General features: G+C 38.1%; 1 protein-coding gene across 1 annotated transcript in view; it reads left to right on the top strand.

Annotated features, from left to right (window-relative positions):
* The window catches only part of MED13 (mediator complex subunit 13), a gene marked incomplete at both ends in the record, with an annotated part of 93264 nt that overhangs the window by 4799 nt on the left and 64052 nt on the right, over positions 1 to 24413 (top strand). The window contains 3 exons of the mRNA XM_079725694.1: positions 5714 to 5882; positions 22591 to 22736; positions 23787 to 23984. Of these exons, the coding sequence (XP_079581820.1) occupies positions 5714 to 5882; positions 22591 to 22736; positions 23787 to 23984 (513 nt within the window). The remainder of the gene's footprint in view (positions 1 to 5713; positions 5883 to 22590; positions 22737 to 23786; positions 23985 to 24413) is intronic.

Below are 24413 nucleotides of genomic sequence, written 5' to 3'. Positions count from 1 at the left end.
AGCGCAGGCTCAGTAGTTGTGGCTCACGGGCTTTGTTGCTCCGCAGCATGTGCGACCCTCCCGGACCAGGGCTCGAACCTGTGTCCTCTGCACTGGCAGGCGGATTCTTAACCGCTGTGCCACCAGGGAAGCCCCAAATTTTAATTTTTTTAAATTTAAACTTTGTAGCGGCCCTCGTTCAGTGGTTGTGTGATAGAGATGTAAATGTGGTGGTGGGAAAATTTTAGCTTAATTCCTCTGGTCAAAAGTCTTTATATTGGTTCTTTTAAGTGTACTGTTAGTTTGCTTCAGAGCGAGGTTGTTTCATTATCATTAGTGTGTTCTCGAAGGAGAAGAGTTTTGTGGGTATTTTTATTCTGTGCCTTACCCTTTTTTGAATTTTATTGCTGTCATCATTGGCTTTTAGTTTTTCCCTTGAAACAAAAAGAAAAACAACTGCTCCCTCTCTGAGGTTTGCATCTTAAAAAGAAAATCATAGTAGCTAGAATGTGATAAGACTCTTTGAGAAAACTGATACCTTGAGAACTGAACAAACAGAATCAGTCCAGGCTAAAAATATTTATTTTTCCTGGCTCCTGTGGTACATATATGGGATTTGAGCAACATGTCCAAATACTTTTCATCATAACAGAATTTCATTGTAAATAGTGTCAAACTAAACAGGCCATCGTTTAGTCTTAGAATTTAATTTTGGATGCTTTTACTGAAGGATTTTTTTTTTTTTTTTTTTTTTTGGCTGCATTGGGTCTTTGTTGCTATGCACGGACTTTCTCTAGTTGCGGAGAGAGGGGGCTACTCTTCGTTGCTGTGCGTAGGCTTCTCATTGCGGTGGCTTCTCCTGTTGCTCTAGAGTACAGGCTCAGTAGTTGTGGCTCATGGGCTTAGTTGCTCTGTGGCATGTGGGATCTTCCCGGACCAGGGCTTGAACCCGTGTCCCCTGCATTGGCAGGTGGATTCTTAACCACTGCACCACCAGGGAAGCCCTGAAGGATATTAATTACGGTGGAATTTAACCTTAAGTGGCAGCTTTAACAAGGTTGACAAATAGATAAATAGCAGCCAAATATAGGAGTTTAGTGTCAGCCAAACTAAAAAATTGTTTTGTTCCCCAGGTAGCCGAAGAGAGTTAATTCATTTCTGTCTTCTGTTCCATAATTTACTTGTGACCCAGCTTTTTATGTTTGCTAGTCTCTAGGGACAACTTTGTTTGCCATGCTTTTTTGTGTACTATCCATTTTGAGCAAGAAAGTGTGTCTTTTAAGGCTTCAAGTCAAAGGTTAGCATATTGGGCTTCTTTTAAACCAAAATTTGTCAGGTTTTGCTGATCAATAATGCTGCCAGTTTAAGGCTGTCAGTAATATTTGTTGAATGAATAGCTTATGAATGGGCAGTTGTTGTTCAAGACAGACACTGAGCTACACATTTAAACACTTCTCTTTATTCTTTCAAGAAATACACAGTATTTTCTACAGTGATCATTTTTGGCCCATTTATTATTCATTAGTGCATGTTGCATTTTAATAGTTTGGCAGACTTACTTAGGAAAAGATTCCTTTTTTAGTGGCTTACCGCTGTGGAAATATTTAAAGATGTCAGTTTTGAGAAAACTGAGTACAAGTGCTAGGTATATCAACTTTTTTTGTTTTTTTTTTCCCCCACTCATGGAGAATTATTTTGATGACCTATCACATACTTTTGCATCACTATAATACGTATCCTCAGAAAAAAATTTTTTATGGAAATCAAATTTAACATTTGAACTTATGCATTGTTTTCTTCAAATACTTTGTAAAATTTTTTCAAGTAATGACGATTAAGAGTTCTAATGCTAAGGGTAATGGAACAGTACTAAAAACACAGAATTGAAACTGTTTTCTCTGGGGATACAGATACAAGAGGAGGAAAACATTTATTTAAATACATTAAGCAGACTTTTTCCATTAGGCTATGGTTGATTAAGTTCAAAAGAGCTAGGTAAAGATTTGCCATGTGTTCCTCCTCCCTCCCTTCTCTGTTATAATACTGGTGTTGAGATTCAAGGACTTATATTAATTAATGTAAGAGGTGCATATCACTATGTCTTGGGTGGCTTTGTTGTACCATTTCACTTTTAAAAAAAAAATATTTATTTATTTGGCTGTACTGGGTCTTAGTTGCGGCATGCGGGATCTCTAGTTGTGGCATGAGGGAATCTTTTATTTATTTTTAAATTTTATTTATTTTATTTTTGGCTGCGTTGGGTCTTTGTTGCTGCCCGCGGGCTTTCTCTAGTTGCAGCGAGCGGGGGCTACTCTTTGTTGCGGTGCGAGGGCTTCTCACTGTGGTGGCTTCTCTTGTTGCGGAGCACAGGCTCTAGGCTTGCGAGCTTCAGTAGTTGCAGCACACAGGCTCAGTAGTTGTGGCTCACAGGCTCTAGAGCACAGGCTCCGTAGTTGCTTAGTTGCTTCCTGATATGTGGGATCTTCCTGGACCAGGGATGAAACCCGTGTCCCCTGCATTGGCACGCGGATTCTTAACCACTGCACCATCAGGGAAGCTCTGAGGGAATCGTTTAGTTGCAGCATGTGGGCTCCTTTAGTTGAGTAGTTGCGGCATGTGGGATCTAGTTCTAGTTCCCTGACCAGAGATCGAACCTGGGCCCCCTGCATTGGAGCACGGAGTCTTAATCCCACCATTTCACTTTTTATATCTCTGAACACAACATGTAGAAGTACTTTTATTATGGTTATAATATCAAGATAGAAGCTTGGCTCAGTAGGCTTCTTGTTGCTAAGTGACCCCCCCCCAAAAAAAAAACCCTTCAAGCTTTTCATTGAATGTTATTAGGAATTATTATTTCCTCAGCAATGAAAAATGAAATTATGTTACTTTTGTAATGGTTGCTTTGTTACCTACCATATAGGTGAAGATATACTCAAGATACTTGTTGGCCTTAGAAAATCCTAACAAGTGGTCCGTTTGTTTTATGCGTAACTCCCATTTAGTGTTAATGAGCATTGTGGGCATTTGAGGGTACAATGTACAATGCGTAGTAAGTTCACCTGAGTTTCTCTAGACAAAAAAATTAAGAGCAATGAGGGAGAAATGCTTGAATATTAATACTGGTTAATTTTCTAAACTATATTTAGTATCCTTAAACTATTTAAGTACAGGTTTAACTGAAATAGATTTTTAAAAATAAAACCATAAAATATTCAGAATTTTATGTGAACATTTATATAAATTGTATTTATGTAATACAGTCGTATTACTTACTGTTCTAAACATTTTTAATTTACTCTTTTGGGGAAGAAGGTAAATTCAGTCTCAAGTTTTAAGTGAATAATTTTCTGATATTTGAAGTTTATAGTGACTGTACAACTTTGGAATGTAATGGTAACTGTGTGCCTTGGCTCTTTGTTGGTTTAAAACTTAGAAGTAGTCAGAAAAAAGATTTTGGTAGGGGCTACTTACGTATGAGAAATGTTACTCCATTGTGCTTCCTAGAAGGTAAGAATTTTTGAGGTAAAAGGCAATAAAAATAAAAGTACACTAAATAGGTTATGAAGAAGTGAAGAATTCCGGCATAATTCTCTTGGAATTAAGAATATGTGTACTTTTAGTAATCATAAATCACATAACTTTAGATAAAACTCTTAATGTTGTAGGTATTTAATTTTGAAATAATAGAACCTGATTAGGCTGAAAGCAGATTGCAAAAGATTCATTTTTTTTCTTTCAGCAACTCACAAATATGCTTGTGATCTAGACCTTTTAAATAAAGTGAAATCACTATGTGCCACTTCCCTTTTCTTCTAGCCTGTTTTCTTTAATAAAGTGAAACTTGTAAAATTTTGGCTTTAAATGGAAGTAGATAAGGATGTCTGTAATATAGTAGAATGTGAAGAACTTTCTCTGTTTATTATTAATGATTTAAAAATTATTTCAACTCTCAAGTATTGTAATTTTCTAAAGCTTACCTCATTTTTTAAGAGCTTACCTTTTTGGAAAAAGCACAATTAGTTTATTTGAAAAACTTCAACTATAATTTAAGAAACACTTTAAAGAACAACATAAAATCAACATTAACCTTTGTAGTGGCACAAATTTCTAGTGCAGTTAAAGTCCACTGTCAGGCTTTTGAGTTAATGTTTATTCTGCCCATTTGTTTTGTAAGTTATGAATATAAACCATGTGTCACTCTTTTAATATGTGTCTCTGATTTTATTCAAAAGCATCTTAGTTTATTATTTTTCTATTGGAATGTTATATACATTTTTAGTGTTTAATTAAGAAAGATTATTTTTACTTAAATTGAAAGAAGACCCATATTTATAAAATGTTTATAAAGTTATAGAAGTTATAAAAGGATACTAAATTATATTTGAAATAGCAGTTTAAAATATTACAACAGTTAAAATGCTGACTGTAGTAGCTATCATTTATAGTAGGATTCCTTGGATGCTTTGTTATAGGTATGAGATGGATAGAGAGTAAAAAGTTTTTTTTTCTGAACTACATCCATACTTACATCAAAATGACTGCAATTTTTTTTTGCGCGCGGTACGCGGGCCTCTCACTGTTGTGGCCTCTCCCGTTGCAGAGCGCAGGCTCAGCGGCCATGGCTCACGGGCCTAGCCACTCCACTGCATGTGGGATCCTCCCGGACCGGGGCACGAACCCATGTCCCCTGCATCGGCAGGCGGACTCTCAACCACTGCGCCACCAGGGAAGCCCTGACTGCATTTTTTTTGTTATTGGTTTTTTTGTTTTGGTAACTTCACTTGGGTGGTTAATAGATTTGCTGGAAAAATTGAGGCTGTATAGTTAGCGAAGATTGCTATAACTTTATATCAGATGTGCCATTTAAAATTTGTCTTTAAATTTTTAAGTTTCTGCCCCCAAGTAGAGAATCCTATACTGAATAGTAAACATGGGAATCATTTGGTTGTAATGAGACCTAAGGTGGCTGATAATGCACTGCTTGTTGGGCTCTTTGCCAAAAGCTTCCTTTTTATCCATCACTTATTTTTTTTTTTTTTTTTTTGCGTTATGTGGGCCTCTCACTGTTGTGGCCTCTCCCGTTGCGGAGCACAGGCTCCGGACGCACAGGCCCAGCGGCCATGGCTCACGGGCCCAGCCGCTCCGCGGCACGTGGGATCTTCCCAGACCGGGGCACGAACCCGTGTCCCCTGCATCGGCAGGCGGACTCTCAACCACTGCGCCACCAGGGAAGCCCTCCATCACTTATTTTTATAGTTGAGTCATGGATTAGAATGCTGATGGACATAAAATATTTTGAGTTTAATTATTAACTGTCTAGTTTTTTTGGCAAGGTCAGTTTTGTAAAGTAACTAACAAGTGAGCCAGCTTAGAAATTGGCATCTTAGGTGTAGAATGTGTAATATTTCCCTTGGTTATACAAATGTCCTTTTCATTTATACAGAAACGAAATCAGTCTGTTTGCAGCATATCGTTGCCTTTTTATATGGTGGAAAAATAATTTTCTGGTGGTTTAATAGAATACATGGCACTTTGGCCTTTTATTCTCTATGGAGTAGCTTTGAAACCTGATATTTTAATGTCTAGAGAGATACCAAAGTGATTGTAGCTCACTATTCTGAGGTGAAGTAGGGTTTATGAATTTAGGGATTAAACTATCACACTTTTTACTTAGCTCTAAGTAGATATAGTGCCACAGTGTTACCTTTTGTTTCTTTCATTTCTTTTATAGAAGAGGAAGATGGAGTGTGGGAGAATGGACTTTCCTATGAATGCCGTACTTTGCTTTTCAAAGCAGTTCACAATCTGTTGGAACGGTGTTTAATGAACCGGAACTTTGTACGTATTGGCAAGTGGTTTGTAAAGCCTTATGAAAAAGATGAAAAACCTATAAATAAAAGGTAAGCTATCTTATTTAAACTCTTACTTGATATTTCTTTAGGCTTGTTAATTTTAATGACTTTATAGAAAATGTGTGCTAAAACAAACTAGTATCTTGCAGACATATTCAGGAGGTTAAGTTTGGCAAAAAGTAAGTATTTAGTTTTCTTTGAGCCCTTCATTCTTCCTTTTACACGTTTGAATAATATTCTTGCAGTGAGGATAGGCTGTGTGTCAGTGCAGTGGCCTAAGTTTTGATTTGGGATGGTAGAAAAAAAGTGGGATGAAAGCAGAGACTTAGGCATTGAAGTATACTTTTTTAGTACTAGTGGAAATACAGTCATGGTACTCTGTTAAAATTAAGCAGTATTAATATTTGTTTTTAGATGGTGATCTGTAGTCATGTTTTGGGTTGAGGTAATCCTTCTCACTCTCAAACCTCTTTTTGCTCAAAGTAATTTAAATTTGTAATTTTCTGTATAAGACATGTTTACTTTTGGGGTGTTTTCCAGTTTTCTTCAACTTTGAATTAGGCAAATTTAGGACACTTAATTTTTAGGATAATTACAGATGCACAGAAGACTTTAAGACCTGTAGTGTTGAAAGCTTTAGGTTACTACAGTTCTCTGATTTAAATAATATAAGGCACGCTCTGTTAGAAGATTTAGTCCCAAGCAGTTGGTGAATTAGTGAGACTTCAAGAGAGATGAAAGAGTGGTGAGTAAGATGGGATGTGGGAAAAAGAGAAAATGAAGGAAATGTATTAGTTTTCCCTAAAAGATGTGAGGATATGAAGTACTGGTTGTGATTGTAATCATTGTTGAGGTGTCATTTTTTTACGTCACGTGCACATCTTTTTTCATGTGCACCCGAAATTTTTTCAGACTTCCCTTATTAGTTTCAGTGGAATGGATGACGAGGTAAGCCTGGAGAAATCAAGACTCTTTTCATTTTTTTTCTCTCTGAAAATTAAAATAAACCTTTATTGTCAACAGAATAATTAATCTTACAAGTTAGGAGTGCATTCAGTTGCAAATGACAGAAAACCTAACTACCTGGCTTATGTAGGAATTGATTTTTCTCAATAGCAAGGAGTCTGGAGGTAGATAATCTGTTCACTAACGTCATCAAAACTAAGGTTCCCTCGAGTTTTCTCCTCTTTCATCTTTAGCCTTTGGGTTTTATCCTCGTGGTCCCAGTAAGTGTTGCATCCGCAAACCTCACTCACAGTGGATACCAGGCAGGAAGAGGAAGGGAGGGAGGAAGTGAGAAGGGGTGACCCTTGGATCAGAAAGTAGATTCTTTTCTGGAAACTTTAGCTGACGTTTAGTTGGCTATACTACTGAGAGAAATATTTTTTTATATGGGAACATTGCCACTCTGAGCAAACTAAGGCTCTGGTTAGTAAGAAGAAATGGAGAATAGATACTAGGTAGGCAGTTAATTAGAGGAGGGGGAATAAGTATCAGGTAGGCAATTAGCAGTGTTCACTGTATATATTTATATAGTTTTAAGAAGAAGTCAAGCTGATTACCAAGATTTAAAATGAAATGCTGTAATCCTGGGCCTAGCTACTAGATGTGCTCCTCAGGGGCAGTCCCTTTTAATTCTTTTAACTGTCTTTTAATTTATGTATTTAAAAACTTATAAGCAAATACCGTGCTGATTCCTGAGCTTTCTGTTATTTCAGTTATTCAGGATTTAATCTATTGACTTTCTATTAATGGTTTAGCTATCTAACTACCCCAGATGCTTAGACATCGGCATACCTATATACTCTCTTCCCTCTTCCCTTCTCTTTTTTCCCTTATCTTGCCAATATAGTTATGAGATTTGGTAAAGACAATACCTATTGTTTCTATTACTATAATTTTATAAATATTATTTTCAGTGAGCCATTTGGTATATTAAGATTACATTCCATTTCCTGTCTATAATTTTGTTTTCCCCAGTGTTAATGATTATCTCTTTTTTCACTTAATTATCTATGTCAGGGGCTGGTAAACTACCACCCCACAGGGCAAATACAGCCTGCCACCTGTTTCTGTAAATAAAATTTTTATTGTAACACAGTGCCTGTTCCTTCATTTGGATTATTTTATGCCTGCTTTCACACTACAGCAGAATTGAATAGTTGTGACAAGAGACAGATGACTCCACAAAGCCTAAAATATTTCTCTGGCTCTTTACAGATAAAGTTTGCTGAGCCCTGATCTATGTACTTATTGGTAATTTGCCCCTAGGCTATGTACCAGAAGTATAAATCTCCCTTCCCAACCTTTAAGGAGTATGTGTAATCTTTCCGTTTCTTCCCTCCCTCCCTCCCTCTCTCCCCCCTCTCTCTCTCCCTCTCCCTCTCCCTCCCTCCCTCTCTCCCTCTCTCCTTCCCTCCCCCCTCCCCTCCCTCTCTCTCTCCCCCTCCCCCTTCCCCCTCCCCCCTCCCTTCCCCCCTCTCTCTCTCTCCCCCTTCCTCTCTCCCCCTCACTCTCTCTCCCCCTCCCCCTTCCCCCTCTCTCCCCCTCCCCCCTCCCTTCCCCCCTCTCTCTCTCTCTCCCCCCTTCCTCTCTCCCCCTCACTCTCTCCCCCTCCCCCTCCCTCCCCCCTCTCTCTCTCCCCCTCCCCCCTCTCTCCCTCTCCCCCTCTCCCTCCCTCCCTCCCTCTCTCCCTCTCTCCTTCCCTCTCCCCTCCCCTCCCCCTCTCTCTCCCCCCTCTCCCTCTCTCTCTCCCCCTCCCCCTTCCCCCTCTCTCCCCCTCCCCCTCCCCCTTCCTCCTCTCTCCCCCTCCCCCCTCCCTTCCCCCTCTCTCTTTCTCTCGCTCCCCCCTCTCTCTCTCTCTCCCCCCCTTCCTCTCTCCCCCTCACTCTCTCTCCTCCCTCTCCCTCCCTCCCTCTCTCCCTCTCTCCTTCCCTCTCCCCCTCCCCTCCCCCTCTCTCTCCCCCCTCTCCCTCTCTCTCTCCCCCTCCCCCTTCCCCCTCTCTCCCCCTCCCCCCTCCCTTCCCCCTCTCTCTCTTTCTCTCGCTCCCCCCTCTCTCTCTCTCTCCCCCCCTTCCTCTCTCCCCCTCACTCTCTCTCCCTCCCTCTCCCTCCCTCCCTCTCTCCCTCTCTCCTTCCCTCTCCCCCTCCCCTCCCCCCTCTCTCTCCCCCCTCTCCCTCTCTCTCTCTCCCCCCTCCCCCTTCCCCCTCTCTCCCCCTCCCCTTCCCTTCCCCCTCTCTCTCTTTCTCTCCCTCCCCCCCCTCTCTCTCCCCCCCTCCCTCTCTCCCCCTCACTCTCTCTCCCCCTCTCCCTCCCTCCCTCTCTCTCTCAGTATCACTATTTGAGCCCTTCATTGTTCTCTTCCAGTCTGGACTTCTTGTTCTATAAGGGCTGTTTCACAGCAGTCATCTTGGGAATTCTCTTTGCCTTTTTGTCTGTGTTGGATCCCTTATTTTCTGGATCTCATGTTTTCTTTTTTGTCTTACTGTTTTGGTAGTGCCCATCTACCTGTAGTTTCCTGAAGTGCATAAGAAGTAATATTTTTGAGATCCTGAATGTCTGAATTACCTCCTTTTCTACTCTTAAGACTTTTGGGCACTAAAATGCTGACTGGAAGTCCTATGTATGTGAATAGCTCTGAAGTTGCAGGCTTTAGTATGGTGACTGGTCAGGAACCTGGCCATTTTTATTTAGAACTGTGCTGTTATTATAGTAGCCACCAGCCAGTTGTAGCTATTTAAATTTCAATTAATTGAAAAAATAAAAATTCAGTCCCTCAGTTGTGCAGACCACATTTCAAATGCTCTTATGACTGCTGGCTATTGTATTGGGTAGTGTAGGTCGAGAATATTTCTATCACTGCAGAAAGTTCTTTTGGATGGTATTGCTTCCACCAGAGCCTTTACACTTATAATTAAAATAATACCTTAGGAGCATCACTAAAGAAGTCAGTCAAGGTTTTTTTGTTTTATTTTTGGCAGTAAATGAAAGACTATAAATTTCACCATAAAGCTATGTTTATCTTCTGCCACACCTGTGGCTTTTACACAGTCTCTTTATCTCCATTTTAATTAAATATAAGCACCACAAGATTTAAGGTGGTATATTAGTAGCCATTTTATATAGCTTTAGGATGTCCTTTGGTTGGGTTCCTCAATACCTCTGAAAACCTCAACTTCTAGGGAAGCTAAGAGCTACTATCACTGTTATGTTTTCTAAGGACTCAGTTCCTTTCTTGTCTTCTAAGGTAGCACTGTCTAATAGAAATATAATGTGAGTCGAAATATAATGTGAGTCGCATATGTGTTTTTAAATCTGGTAGTAGGCACATTAAAGAAAGTTTTTTAAAAAGTGAAATTAATTTTAATATATTTAACCTAAAAATCTAAGATATTTCAGCATGCAATTACATATAAAGATGATATGAACGAGGTATTTTCTTTCTTTTTTTTTTTTTTTTTAACTAAGTCTTTGAAATCTAATATGCATTCTGTACTTAGAGTACACCTCGGCATTGTCTGGTCACATTTACAAGTGCTGAATAGTCATTTGTATATAGGTTTGCATTAACAGCGCAGTTCTAGGGCTTGAAGCCCAGCCGGGCTTGATAGTGCTTATTGGTAAAAGATCTCTTCTCTCTGGCTTACGAACACTCTTGGAATTGTATGCTAAATTGTGAGTGTACTCTAGAATCTCAAAAGTAGGGGAAACTTCCATCTTATGTCAAGGTATCCACTGTTTGCCAAGTTGGGCATAGTTACTGTCTTGTTTTTCCTCCTTTTAGCCTGTCTTTGCTAGTCTGTTATTAATGTCTGTCATCAAGATTATTATGCATCCTATTTCTGAAGTCTTAAGTGATGATATAATAGTACTTATGACCCATGAAATTTCTCTGTGATGCTTGAGTCATTAGGATTTGCATGGTCAGTTTTCCACGTTCTCATGCTTTCCAGAAACATTAATGAGAGAAAAAATGAAGTGCTAAGAAAGACTTTTTTCTCTCTCTTTTTTCCTCCCCATTAAGCTTTTCTTACTATCATTTCTTACTGTGATTCTTAGAGATTCATACAAATCTGTCTTTTTCAACTATTGGTTTTAGATATGAACCATAATAGAGAAATTTCTTTTCTGAAGGGGAGAAGGGAATGAGCATAACTGGCCAAGCAGTGTTTGAAATCAGGGCTTAATATGTATTAAATCAATTCTCAAAACGACCTATTACTCCAGTTTTACAGTTGATAAATCTGAAGCACAGGGAGGTTAAGGAACTTGTCCAAGGTTGTATTTCTTGCAGGTATTGGAACTGGATTATAGGGCACGAAAAATATGAGGCAGATTGTGGACCCTGTAGACCACTATATCTCCTGTACCTACATCTTTTTTTTTTTTTTTTTTTTTTTTTGGCGGTACGCGGGCCTCTCACTGTTGTGGCCTCTCCCGTTGCGGAGCACAGGCCCTACATCTTTTTAAAGTTATTGGAAATAGTAAAACAGAAGACTTAAAAATTAAAAATATTAGGGAGATACTATATTTCCTGAGCACTTGAAGTTGTAAACCAGAATAATATGTCATTGCTTTCTAAGTATTCTTTACTGTATAATGTAAGTAATGTGTTCACTGAGTCAGCAGAAGTATGTACAAAATCACAGATAAGGTGTTTTATTCTGGATTTTAATATAGATCTTTTGTTCATTGAGATATGGCAAGGATACCCGATACTGAAATTACACTTATAAATTTAAGAAATTTAAAAAGTTACTGAGGGGGCTTCCCTCATGGCGCAGTGGTTGAGAATCTGCCTGCCAATGCAGGGGTCTGGGAAAATCCCACATGCCGCAGAGCCACTAAGCCTCTGCGCCACAACTACTGAGCCTGTGCTCTAGAGCCCGTGAGCCACAACTACTGAGCCTGCATGATGCAACTACTGAAGCCCGTGTGCCTAGAGCCTGTGCTCCACAGCAAGAGAAGCCACCACAGTGAGAAGCCAGCGCCCTACAACAAAGAGTAGCCCCCACTCACTGCAACTAGAGAAAGCCCCGCGTGCAGCAACGAAGACCCAATGCAGCCAAAAATAAATAAAATATATATATATATATATATATATATTTTAAAAAGCTGTAAAAAAATTACTCTGAGGGCTACAGAAATACAGATTAATGCAGTGGTTCCCAAACTTGTCCAGATGTGGAATCACCTTGAGAGATTAAAAAAATAACCTGTGTATTAACCTGGAAGTGTGGTCTGGGCTTTGGAATTTTTAAAAGATCTCTGTGTGACTGTAATGAAAGACAGGTTTGAAAACTATTGAATTGATGGAATAAAAATCTAGGAATTAGGATGACTAGGATTTTTTTGGGGGGGATGTTAATTATTTCAAATAATGTTAAAATGGATGATTGTGAAGAGTTGTGCATAATTTTAAAAGTATCACCATAACATGTTGCTATTAGATAACACAACATAAATAGAAATATAGGACCAATTACATAAATTTTATCAACCCAATGATAGAATAGGATTCTTTTTTTTTTTCATTGTGGTAAAATATACGCAACAAAATTTACCATTTTAGCCATTTTTCAAGTGTATGGTTCAGTGGCATTAAGTACATTCACATTGTTGTGCAGCCATCACATTATCTCCAGAACTTTTTCATCATCCTAAACTGAAAATCTGCCCATTAAATGATAACTCCCTGTTTTCTCCCCCTCCCAGCCCCTGTAACCACCATTTTACTTTCTGTCTCTATGAATTTGACTGTTCTAAGTACCTTACATAAGTGGAATCATATAGTATTTGTCTTCTTGTGTCTGGCTTATTTCACTTAGCATAATGTCCTCAAGGTTCTCATCTAGGTTGCAGCATGCATTTTCATTTCTTTTTAAGGCTGAATAATTTTCTGTTGTATTTTTATACCACATCTTGTTTATCCATTCACCTGGCATCTGACATTTGGGTTGTTTCCACTTTTTGTCTATTGTGAATAATGCTGCTGTAGGTATTAGTGTACAAATATCTGCTTTCAGTTCTTTTGGGAATATACATAGAAGTGGAATTTCTAGATCATGCAGTAGGTCTCTTTTTATTTATTTTTTGAGGAATCACTGAAGTCTTTTCCACATTGGCTGTACCATTTTATATTCCTACGAGCAGTGCAGGAGGATTCCAATTTCTCCACATCCTCACCAACACTTCTTTTCTTTTTAAAAAAGTAGTAGCCATCCTTAGGGGTGTGAAGTGGTTATCTCATTGTCGTTTTCATTTGCATTTTCTTTTTTTTTTTTTTTTTTTCTTTTTTCTGTACACGGGCCTCTCACTGCCGTGGCCTCTCCCGTTGCGGAGCACAGGCTCTGGACGCGCAGGCTCAGCGGCCACGGCTCACGGGCCCAGCCGCTCTGCGGCATGTGGGATCTTCCCGGACCGGGGCACGAACCCGCATCCCCTGCATCAGCAGGCGGACTCCCAACCACTGCGCCACCAGGGAAGCCCCGCATTTTCTAAATGATTAATGATGTTGAGCATCTTTTCACGTTTGGTGGCTATTTATGTATCTTTGGAGAAATGTCTCTTCAAGTCTTTTATCCATTTTTAATTGGTTGTTAGGATGACTAGAATTTTAAGTCAACATTCCCTTTAACTAGGTTTATGATTTTAAGACAAGTCACTTAACTTCTTTGTGCCTTGAATTCCCTACCAGCAAAATGGGATGTCATCTTTCTGTAACGACGTAACAAATGCTAAAAATAGATTAGATATAGTACCTCCTAAAGCAGTATAGATAACTGTTATATTATTAGAACAGCTAAGTTTATTAGCATATTTTCATTTTCTGTCTTAGAATAAAGAATCTTTTGTTTAATTTCAGTACTTAAGGAACATTTTTCTACAATAGAAGATTATCTTTGGAGGTTTCGTCTGTAAAATACTGCCTCACTCATGCCTTTTTGTTTTGGTTATTATAGTAAAAGCTCCTGGAGAGCAATTTTACTGTCTACAGTACTTTATAGTAGCCTAACAGTACCTTGGAGTCTCATTGTAGTTACACATATTTGTTTTAACTCCACTTTTCTAAGTGCTAAGTACCAAAAATTAGGTGATGTTATAAAATGATCTCTCTCCTTGAAAGACAAGCCATTGTGAATTTAGTATGGCAGTATCACCTAACATTCGCTTTGGCCTATAATATTTTCTGACTAGATTACCTTTAATATAGACATACTTTGGAGATATTGCAGGTTTTTTTCCAGACCACCACAGTACAGCACGTATAATAAATCGAGTCGCAAGAATTTATTTGGTTTCCAGTGCATTTAAAAGTTACGTTTACACTAACTGTAGTCTATTAAGTGTGCAGTAGCATTACGTCTTAAAAAACAGTGTATATAACTTAATTTAAAATACTTTATTTAAAAAATACTAACCATCATCTGAACTTTCAGCAAGTAGTAATTTTTTTGCAACAGTAACATCAAAGATCACTTATCACAGATCACCATAACAAGTATAATAATGAAAAAGTTGGAAATGTGAGAATTAGCAAAATGTGACACAGAAACATGAAGTGAACATATGCTTGAAAAAATGGTGCCGACAGACTTGCTGGATGCAGGGTTATCATACACCTTCAGTTTGTAAAGCAGTCAGTTATCTGCGAAGTACAATAAAGCAAGGTATACCTCTGTAAGGATTTCAGAAATTTTATCCCATATTTAGAATGTATAGTTTTTTCCTCCTATATCATGCACAAACTTGGCTTATTTTAAACCATTTTATAAGTAGATCAGACTGTATTGGAAACATATGCTAGCAGTATAGGAGGTGATGTTTTTCTTAAAATAGGTAACTGAAAGTGAGAGCTTGCTGTTAAGTAGGGCAGTGCAGATAAATAGTGGGAGCAGAGAGATTATTCTCTTTTAGTATTTTATGTATGAAATGGAACAGTTGAAAGCTGTATTTTTTTTAAGATTTTTTTTTTGATGTGGATCTTTTTTTTTTTTAAATAAATTTATTTTTTTGTTTGGCTGCTTTGGGTCTTCGTTGCTGTGCGTGGGCTTTCTCTAGTTGCAGCAAGTGGGGGCTACTTTTTGTCGTGGTGTGCGGGCTTCTTACTGCGGTGGCTTCTCTTTGTTGCGGAGCACAGTCTCTAGGCATGCGGGCTGCAGTAGTTGTGGCACGTGGGCTCAGTAGTTGTGGCACGTGGGCTCAGTAGTTGTGGCTCGCGGGCTCTAGAGTGCAGGCTCAGTAGTTGTGTGGCACACGGGCTTAGTTGCTTCACGGCATGTGGGATCTTAACTGGGCCAGAGCTCGAACCCATGTCCCCTCCATTGGCAGGCAAATCCTTAACCGCTGCGCCACCAGGGAAGTCAGATATGGACCATTTTTAAAGTCTTTATTGAATTTGTTATAATATATATTTTTTTATGTTTTGGTTTTTTGGCCATGAGGCATGTGGGATCTTAGCTCCCTGACCAGGGATTGAACCCACACCCCCTGCATTGGAAGGTGAAGTCTTAACCACTGGACCCCCAGGGAAGTCCCGAAAGCTGTATTTTTTAAGAACTCTAGTTCACTAATTAAGTATGAGGATATAAAGTTCAGTCTCCTAGCCTCTTTGTCTTTAAGGATAAAGAACATGAGACTGTTTTAGGTTGTTGCATAAACTTACAGATATTCTTGGAAGTATTTGCAATTTAGATTTTGGAATTTGCTATTGAGTTACTGAGTAAGCACACAGCATTCAAAATCATTTGTATAGAGAGCATACTTACTTGATCCCTAAAACTAATCAAATTACAATTTCTCTGTGTTTAGATTATTATTGCTTGAGTCACTTCCTTAATAAATGTTTTCCTTGACATAAAGTATTTTTAGTAATTTCCCTTTATACTCTTAAATTTTGCCCCCTACCAAGAAATTTATCTTTTAATGTTACCTGAAAAACATGTAAAAAGCTTGTAATGTTAAAAAATATATATTCGTTCTAACCAGTTTAATATGAAATTGTCTTAACTTTTTTAGCGTGTTGTCTTTTAAATTCTCATATCCTTTTTTTGCTGTTTAGAGAGAGATGCTTTGAAAATTGATTTCTGCCTGTTTTATGTCAACACATATAATGGGCATTTTCCTCTCAAAAGTTAAACACTAGTGTTTGCTAAGATAAAAATACTATTTAGAAATTGTTACGTATTTATACGTTCTATAACTCAACCTTAACAGTTATAGAAGAATTCTACCAGAAGACACTCGAAAGAAAAACACAAATATGGCTTCATAGGCATTCCCACATTTAGTAATGAGATTAGTTGCATATATGTTCGTTTACTTTAGGTGCATTCTTTGAGGAAAATAAATGTATGAGACTTACGAGTAATTTTTAAAAATTCTAATGTTTCAACTGGTATCAAGAGTAATGTTTGGGAGCTTCCAGGGGCTTCCCTGGTGGCGCAGTGGTTGAGAGTCCGCCTGCCAATGCAGGGGACACAGGTTCATGCCCCGGTCCGGGAAGATCCCACGTGCCGTGGAGCAGCTGGGCCCGTGAGCCATGGCCGCTGAGCCTGCGCATCCGGAGCCTGTGCTCCGCAACGGGAGAGGCCACAGCGGTGAGAGGCCACAGCGGTGAGAGGCCCGCGTGCTGCAAAAAATATATATATATATTTGTTTATTTATATATATTATATATATTTATATATATAATATATATAAATATAAAAAATATTTATATTTCCTTAAATTATGGTTGTAAACCAGCAAGTTGTTTTCTGAGTTCTTCTCTTTCTTTTAGTACTTTATCAAGTGTAACTAGTAACAGTCAAACTACATTTTCACTTGATGTGTTCCCCCAATTCTGTAAGTTCATTTAGCCATGTTTTCTGCATTCCAGATTATTTCAGGCAACAGTTTTATGAAGTATTTATCCATTATGTAATATGGGTTACCATTATTCTCACGGTTTTTCAGTATTTTATATTCCTTGCTACCAATCCTCTGATTGCAAAACTAATGCCACATATTTAGGTTTTTGTCATGATAGTCCCTCACCTTTGGTGCCAGTTTCTGTATCAGCTGTTGCTGTGTAACAAACTACCCCAAAACATAGGGGTTTAAAACAGCAGTTACCACTCAATGGGGAAAGGATATTCTCTTCAACAAATGGTATTGGGGAAGCAGGGTATCCACATGTAAAAGAAAGAAGTTGGACCCTTATATACAAAAAGTAACTTAAATTGATTAAAAACGTAAGACCTATAACTATAAAACTGCTAGGAAAAAACATAGTGGAAAAGCTTCATGTCACTGGATTTGGCAATGATTTTGTGGTTATGACACCAAAAACATAGTCAGCAGAAGCAAAAATAGACAAATGGGACTATATCAAGCCTAAATACCTTTGTGCGTCAAAGGACATAATCAACAGGGAAAAGGCAGTTTATGGAATGGGAGAGAATATTTGCAAATCATGTATCTGATAAGGTGTTAATATCCAGCATTATAAAGAACTCCTACAACCCCACAAAATATCAAATAACCCAATTTAAAAATGGGCAAAAAACTTAAGTAGACATTTCTTCAAAGAGCATGACATATACAAATGGCCAATAAGCATATGAAAGATGTTCAACATCACTAATCAGAGAAATATAAATCCAAACCACAGTGAGATACCACCTCACATATGTTAGGATGGCTACTATTGCAAAAATAAAGAATAACAAATGTTAGTGAGGGCAGAGAAATTGGAACCCATGTGCACAGTTAGCGGGATTGTAAAATGCTGCAGTCACTATGGATAATGATGTGGAGGTTCCTCCAAAAATTGAAAACGAAATTACCATATGATCCTACTACTGCTTCTTTTTTTTTTTGCGGTATGTGGGCCTCTCACTGTTGTGGCCTCTCCCATTGCGGAGCACAGGCTCCGGACGCGCAGGCTCAACGGCCATGGCTCACGGGCCCAGCTGCTCCACAGCATGTGGGATCTTCCCGGACTGGGGCACGAACCCGTGTCCCCTGCATTGGCAGGCGGACTCTCAACCACTGCGCCACCAGGGAAGCCCAACTACTGCTTCTGAGTGTGTATCCAAAAGAAGCAATCCTACTTCTGAATGTGTATCCAAAAGAATCTAAAGCAGGATTTTGAAGAGATGTTTGCACACCCATGTTCATAGCAGCATTATTCCTAATAACCAAGAGGTAGAACCAACCCAAATATCCATTGATGGATGATGGCTAAGCAAAATGTGTTATATGCATAAAATGAATTATTATTCATCCTTAAAAGGAAAGAAATCCTGTTACGTGCTACACCATGGATGAACCTTGAGGACATTATGCCAAGTGAAATAAGCCAGTCACAAAAAGACATACTGTGTGATTCTACTTATGTGAGGTATCTAAAGCAGTAAGGTTCATAGAATCAGAAAGTAGAATGGTGCTTTTAAGGGGCTGGTGGGGGGGAAGTAGAAAGGGGAGTTGTTGTTTAATGAGTGTAGTTTCAGATTTGCAAGATGATAAAGTTTTGAAGATCTGTTTTACAACAGTATGCATATACTTAACACTACTGACTGGTACACTTAAAATTGGTTACGGTGGTACATTTTATGTTGTGTTTTTTTTGCAGTGATTAAAAAAATGAGAGAGGGGTGAAGAATTGGGACCAATAACTCTTATCTTCCACAGATACTAAAGTTATGATTCCTTTTATCAAGGAATTTACAACCTGGCAGGGAGTTAAACTAGTAAATAATAGTAATTCTATGATAAATATTATTATAAGCATAGAATATTATGGGAGCACAGAAATCATGCTTAAAGGAGTCTTAAGGAATAATTAAGAAATGGAGAGAAATTTGTGGTAAACAAAGGGGTAGTTCTTGGTGGATTAAGTATAAGTATCTGTCTAGAGAGTTTGGCAAGGATCAGACTGTGAAGGGTCTAAAGTGCTGTGCTAAGGTTTTAGGGGTTTTTTGACTTAGTCCTGAAGGCACTGGGGAGCTGTTGATGTTGAGCCTCCCAGTTACATGATTAGAATTAATTTTTAGATAGCTGACAGTGGTGTAAAGAAAGATAAATTAGAGATTTTAACAGCTGCTCAGACCTTCAAAAGACAAAAAACAAAAAATAATAAATTACTTAAGAACTAGAATCACTAGCAATTGGTGATAGATTAGCTGAATGTAGGGAGTTTAAGGAAAGTGAAAAATTTGGGATGATTTATATTTCTGGCTTGTACAACTATATACAGATATAGACTTGATAAGAAAAGAAATATGTTTGGTAGAAATAATAGGTGGCTCAGATGTGGACTTTACAGTATTTAGTACTGTGTGCCAAGGACCTATTCTAGATGCTGAGGATACAACATTGAACAAAGGAAACAGATTCCTCCTCCAATAGCACTTACAATCTTGGTGACTATAAGAAATAAACTGTATAATATGTTAGATTGTGAGTATTTTTTTAAGCCAAAACAAATCCCAGAAGAGGAATTGAGGGACAATTTAAAGTAGGGTGATCAGTGAAGACCTCACCTAGAAAGTCTTTAAACAAAAACCTGATGAAGGTGAATATAGCTATTTAGGGTGTTCCAGATGGAGTAACAGTAGGTAAAAAGGCCTGATGTGTTTAAGGAACAGCAGAGAGGTCAGTTGAGGGAGAAGGGGAAGTATTAGAGGAAGACTAGTAAGAAATGAGATTGGCGAAGTAATAGGTATTGGGGGGTAAGCTGGTGTAAGGCACCATAAGAAATAAGAATAACTTTTATGATGTTACCCAAGTGTGATTCTTTTTCCCTTAGGAATTAAAAGTTTATTTTCATTATCTAGGTCTTGTTAAGACCGTATCTTAGTATCCTGTATCTGATTTTTGTTACAGCACTTACCATAACTGTAATTAAATAATTGTGCTTAGCATAGTGTTGTGTGCTTTGCTATAAAATACTTTTTGAATAAAGCATTTTATACTTTTGAATAAAGGAATAACACTTGCCTTCACTTGGTGGTTTAGTATATAGTGCATATAGATCTGAATATAATACTAAGTTTAATGCAGAGTTGTTTTGAATGTGTGTGGGTGGGGAGAGTGACATGTATGTTTTGTTTTAAGTATTTAGAGTTAGGTTTGTGTTTGGTTACTTTTTTTTTTCTTTTGTCTATTTTCTAGTATAGGTTCCTTGCCACTGCTGGAAAGCAATAATAAAATTGAGTTTATTTTAAATGAGCATTAGCAATGGTCTGTCTTTGGATGGATGGTTTTCTTTTTTTTTTTTTTTTTTTTTTTTTTTTTGTGGTACGCGGGCCTCTCACCGTTGTGGCCTCTCCCGTTGCGGAGCACAGGCTCCGGACGCGCAGGCTCAGCAGCCATGGCTCACGGGCCCAGCCGCTCCGCGGCATATGGGATCCTCCCAGACCGGGGCACGAACCCGTATCCCCTGCATCGGCAGGCGGACTCTCAACCACTGCGCCACCAGGGAGGCCCGGATGGATGGTTTTCTAAGTGTATTAGTTAACAAGTCTCTTATCTCGATTTGGTGATTATTTTAGATTTATATGTCGACCCTTGAACAGCACGGGTTCACTTACATGCAGATTTTTTTCAGTAGTAAATACTGTATAGTACTGCATGATCCATGGTTGGTCAAATCTGTGGATTCAGAACCTTGCATATGGAGGATGGACTAGGTTATATGGGGATATTCCATTGCATGGGGAGGGTTGGCACCCCTAACCCCCCTGTGTTGTTCAAGGGTCATCTGTACTCTTATATCAAAGCAAATGTCTGTAGTCTCTGTAATTACTCAACCGTAGTTATTCCAGTAGACTTAGTTTTTTAATCAGAAGAAACAAGCTTAATTTATTTATTAAATAATGTAAATAATTTTATTTCCTATAATCATCAATTATATCTCAATAAGGCAGGAACAAAAAAATTGGCTAAATGCAGTGTGGTATCTTGGATTGGATTCTGGAACATAAAAAGGGCATAAGTGGAAAAATCTGGTGAAGAAATAAAAGACTGGTGTTAGTTAATAGTAGTAATGTGCCAATGGTAATTACTTGTTTGACAAATGTAGCATGATTATGTAAGATGTTAGGGGAAACTGGGTGAAGGGTATATGGGAACTTTCTATACTATCTTTGTAACTTTCTATAAATTCAAAACTATTCTGAAAATAAGTTTGTTTTTTTTTTAAAGCAACAAAAGCTACTGGGATGGGGAAGAATACAGTAACCACTAATTAATGTATAGAATTCATAAATTTAAAAAATTTAAGAGTAAAATGATTCAGTCGTACAGAATGGTATCATAAATTTAGAAAAAGCAAAGATCCTTGCTTAATTACTCTAGTCCCGTTCCCTGGAAGTAACCAGGTTTTGTTTGTTTTTTATTTTTGTTTTTTAGTTTTTTGTTTACTTCTTCTGGTGGTTACTACCATAATTCCAGAGATGCTTATACCTCTAGGCCTTGATTGATCAACTTTAGACAGTGTCTACTGACTCTTTACCATGAAAGATTTGTTTTATTAGTTATATTATTTTCAGGTTTTGTTAGTATCTTTTTAACTTGAATGATATGCTTAAATTTCAGTTTCTTCTTCTATCAACTTTAGACATTATTTGTTGACATATATATGATGAAGAAATTCTCAGCTCTGCATTACTCTTGACCTCTTTCCTACCTTCTGTTTCCCCACTTCTGTTAACTATAGTATTACTTTTACTATAACTTAATTTTAATTCATTATGCCCTTGCCTTGTCCAGAAAGGGGCTTATAGATATATGCAACAGATTTTGAGCTTATTAGTGGTTATATTTTAAAGAACTGGTTCTTTAAGATGATTTTTAAGATAAATGTGTGGAGAAGGAATAAGGAAAGTAGATTCTTCTTAGTGTATAATTTCATTCCCTTCTGGGCCACTTGACATTTAAATTTTTTTTTTTTTGCGGTACGCGGGCCTCTCACTGGTGTGACCTCTCCTGTTGCGGAGCACAGGCTCCGGACGCGCAGGCTCAGTGGGCATGGCTCACGGGCCCAGCCGCTCCGTGTCATATGGGATCTTCCCGGACCGGGGCACGAACTCGTGTCCCCTGCGTTGGCAGGCGGACTCTCAACCACTGTGCCACCAGGGAAGCCCTTGCATATAACTTTGATTCTAGGATGCCTTCAGTTGTAAGACCCATCATTGCTTTAAAATAACTGTTCATTGGGGATGGGTAGGGGGCAGCACATTAAATGCTTGGTTAATTGAATTCAGCCCAATTTCAGAAATAGTAAAATGAGAAAATATATTTGTATTTAATTTTTTTATAGAGAGGGGAAAACAAACAAAAAAATTAGGTCATCTTTAATTCTATTGTACACCTAGATTTTTTTTCACCAAAGTAATAACTTTTCTTTTTTCCTTTAAAAAAAATTGAGACTATAAGCCTGCCTTTTCCGTTAAACCCACTCCCCCACCTTTATTTATTTTGGTGGCTATATCATAATTGTATGTGTGGGTGTACCTAACTTGTTTAACTGGTTCCTTTCTTTGCAGCTTTTTCTGTTATAAGCAGTACTGTGAAGGACTTTTCTTATAGCTAAATCTTTGCTCATATCTGTGGTTTTGGGGGGTTTTTTTCCCTTTAGATGATGAGGTGGAATTTCTGGGTTAAAGAGAATGTACATTTTTGTGGTATAACTTCGTAAAAAAGAAAAGCAACTTGACTTTTTTTTGGCTATAAATCATTACTAAAATATAACTTTTTCTTCTTTATTAGTGAACACTTGTCCTGCTCTTTCACCTTTTTCTTGCATGGAGACAGCAATGTTTGTACCAGTGTGGAAATTAACCAACATCAACCTGTATACCTTCTTAGTGAAGAACATATCACCCTTGCTCAACAGTCTAATAGCCCATTTCAAGGTAGATTATTTTATTGGCTTAGTTATTTGATCTTTTATTGTTGTTTCAAGAAAAAATTCTTACTGAAATTGGTAGCGATTAATGAGATTTCCCCCAATCTTTAGCCTAATGATGATTCTGATGTAGTTTACTTCTTTCCCATTTGAGTATTAAGTCAATGAAATAAGTTTTTTAATACAAATATTTTTAAAATTTCTTGTACATGAATGTTAGCGTAATTTAAAGTGTTTCTTTAAATAGCCTCTAGATGGTGTACATGTTTATATTTTCAAAGTTATCTTGTGTATCAGGTCACATAAGCCTTTTTTTTTTTTTTTTTTTGCGGTATGCGGGCCTCTCACTGTTGTGGCCTCTCCCGTTGCGGAGCACAGGCTCCGGACGCGCAGGCTCAGCGGCCATGGCTCACGGGCCCAGCCGCTCCGCGGCATGTGGGATCTTCCCGGACCGGGGCACGAACCCGTGTCCCCTGCATCGGCAGGCGGACTCTCAACCACTGCGCCACCAGGGAAGCCCCAACACATAAGCCATTTTTAACATAGGTACACAGAACTTTTGATATAATTCTTATTGTGAAAGTGGCGGAACTCTAGAGGAAATATTTTGTAAGATTCATGATTTGTTTTTAAGAACTGGCAGTATGTTCTTGTTTTAATTCTAAGCCTAGTATTTGCTCTTTAAAAATTTACATGGCAGCATATAATAAGTACTTATATTTATTTACACACACACACACATATTATTTTTCCTCAAATTGCTTTTCCTTAGGGGAAAGTCAAGAGAAGTTGAAGGATATACAAGTATTCCCAGTTTATGTAGGAATTCTATCCATCTGAGATTTTTGGGTAGACAAAATTTTAAGTTTTTATAATAAACTCAGTGTTGTACTTTATCTTCAAAATAATGAAGTACAGTAAATTGATTTTCTCTGGAATTGATCATTATGGATTTCCTTTTTTTGAATTGCATAATTACTTGCCATACTGTTCAGTGTCATCGTATTTGGTCTAATCATCTTTAGTTACTTACTTGATATCTGTTTTGGGTTTCTAGTTATCTTAAGCCCATTTGGACTAAATGGCACTCTCACAGGACAGGCATTCAAGATGTCCGATTCAGCTACAAAAAAATTGATTGGTGAATGGAAGCAGTTCTATCCTGTCTCATCTTGTTTGAAGGAGATGTCTGAAGAAAAACAGGAAGATATGGATTGGGAAGATGATTCTTTAGCTGCAGTAGAAGTGCTTGTTGGTAGGGATTCCGAGTATTTAATCCTAAGGGGGGAAATATGTGACTATATGTATTAGTTAGATTTTGCTGAATAATAACTCTGATATCTTAGTGGCTTTTAACAGCAAACATTTATTTCTTCCTTATTTCCTGCTTACAGTACATAAGGGCTGCAGTTTGGTTGTGGTTTGGCTCCTTGTGTCTTCTCATCCTGCGACCTAGGTTCATGGAGTACCCCAGTATCTGGGACATACCACTCTTACAAGAACAGAGGAATAATAGGGACTGAGCCTAACCATATGAGTGTATTTAAAGCTTCTGCTAGGGATATGATGTATGTTGCATCTGTTCACACTCCATTAGGTAAAACTAGTCATGTGGCCAAGCCAAAGTTATTGGGGTGGGGAAATACATTTCACCTAGAGGGAAAAATGCTAAAGGTGGGAAGAA

This window comes from Hyperoodon ampullatus (genome assembly GCF_949752795.1).
Source record: "Hyperoodon ampullatus genome assembly, chromosome: 19".
In the NCBI taxonomy this organism is placed as follows: Eukaryota; Metazoa; Chordata; class Mammalia; order Artiodactyla; family Ziphiidae; genus Hyperoodon; species Hyperoodon ampullatus.
Note: the sequence above shows the minus strand (reverse complement) of the source record. Positions and strands in the feature narration are given on the sequence as shown.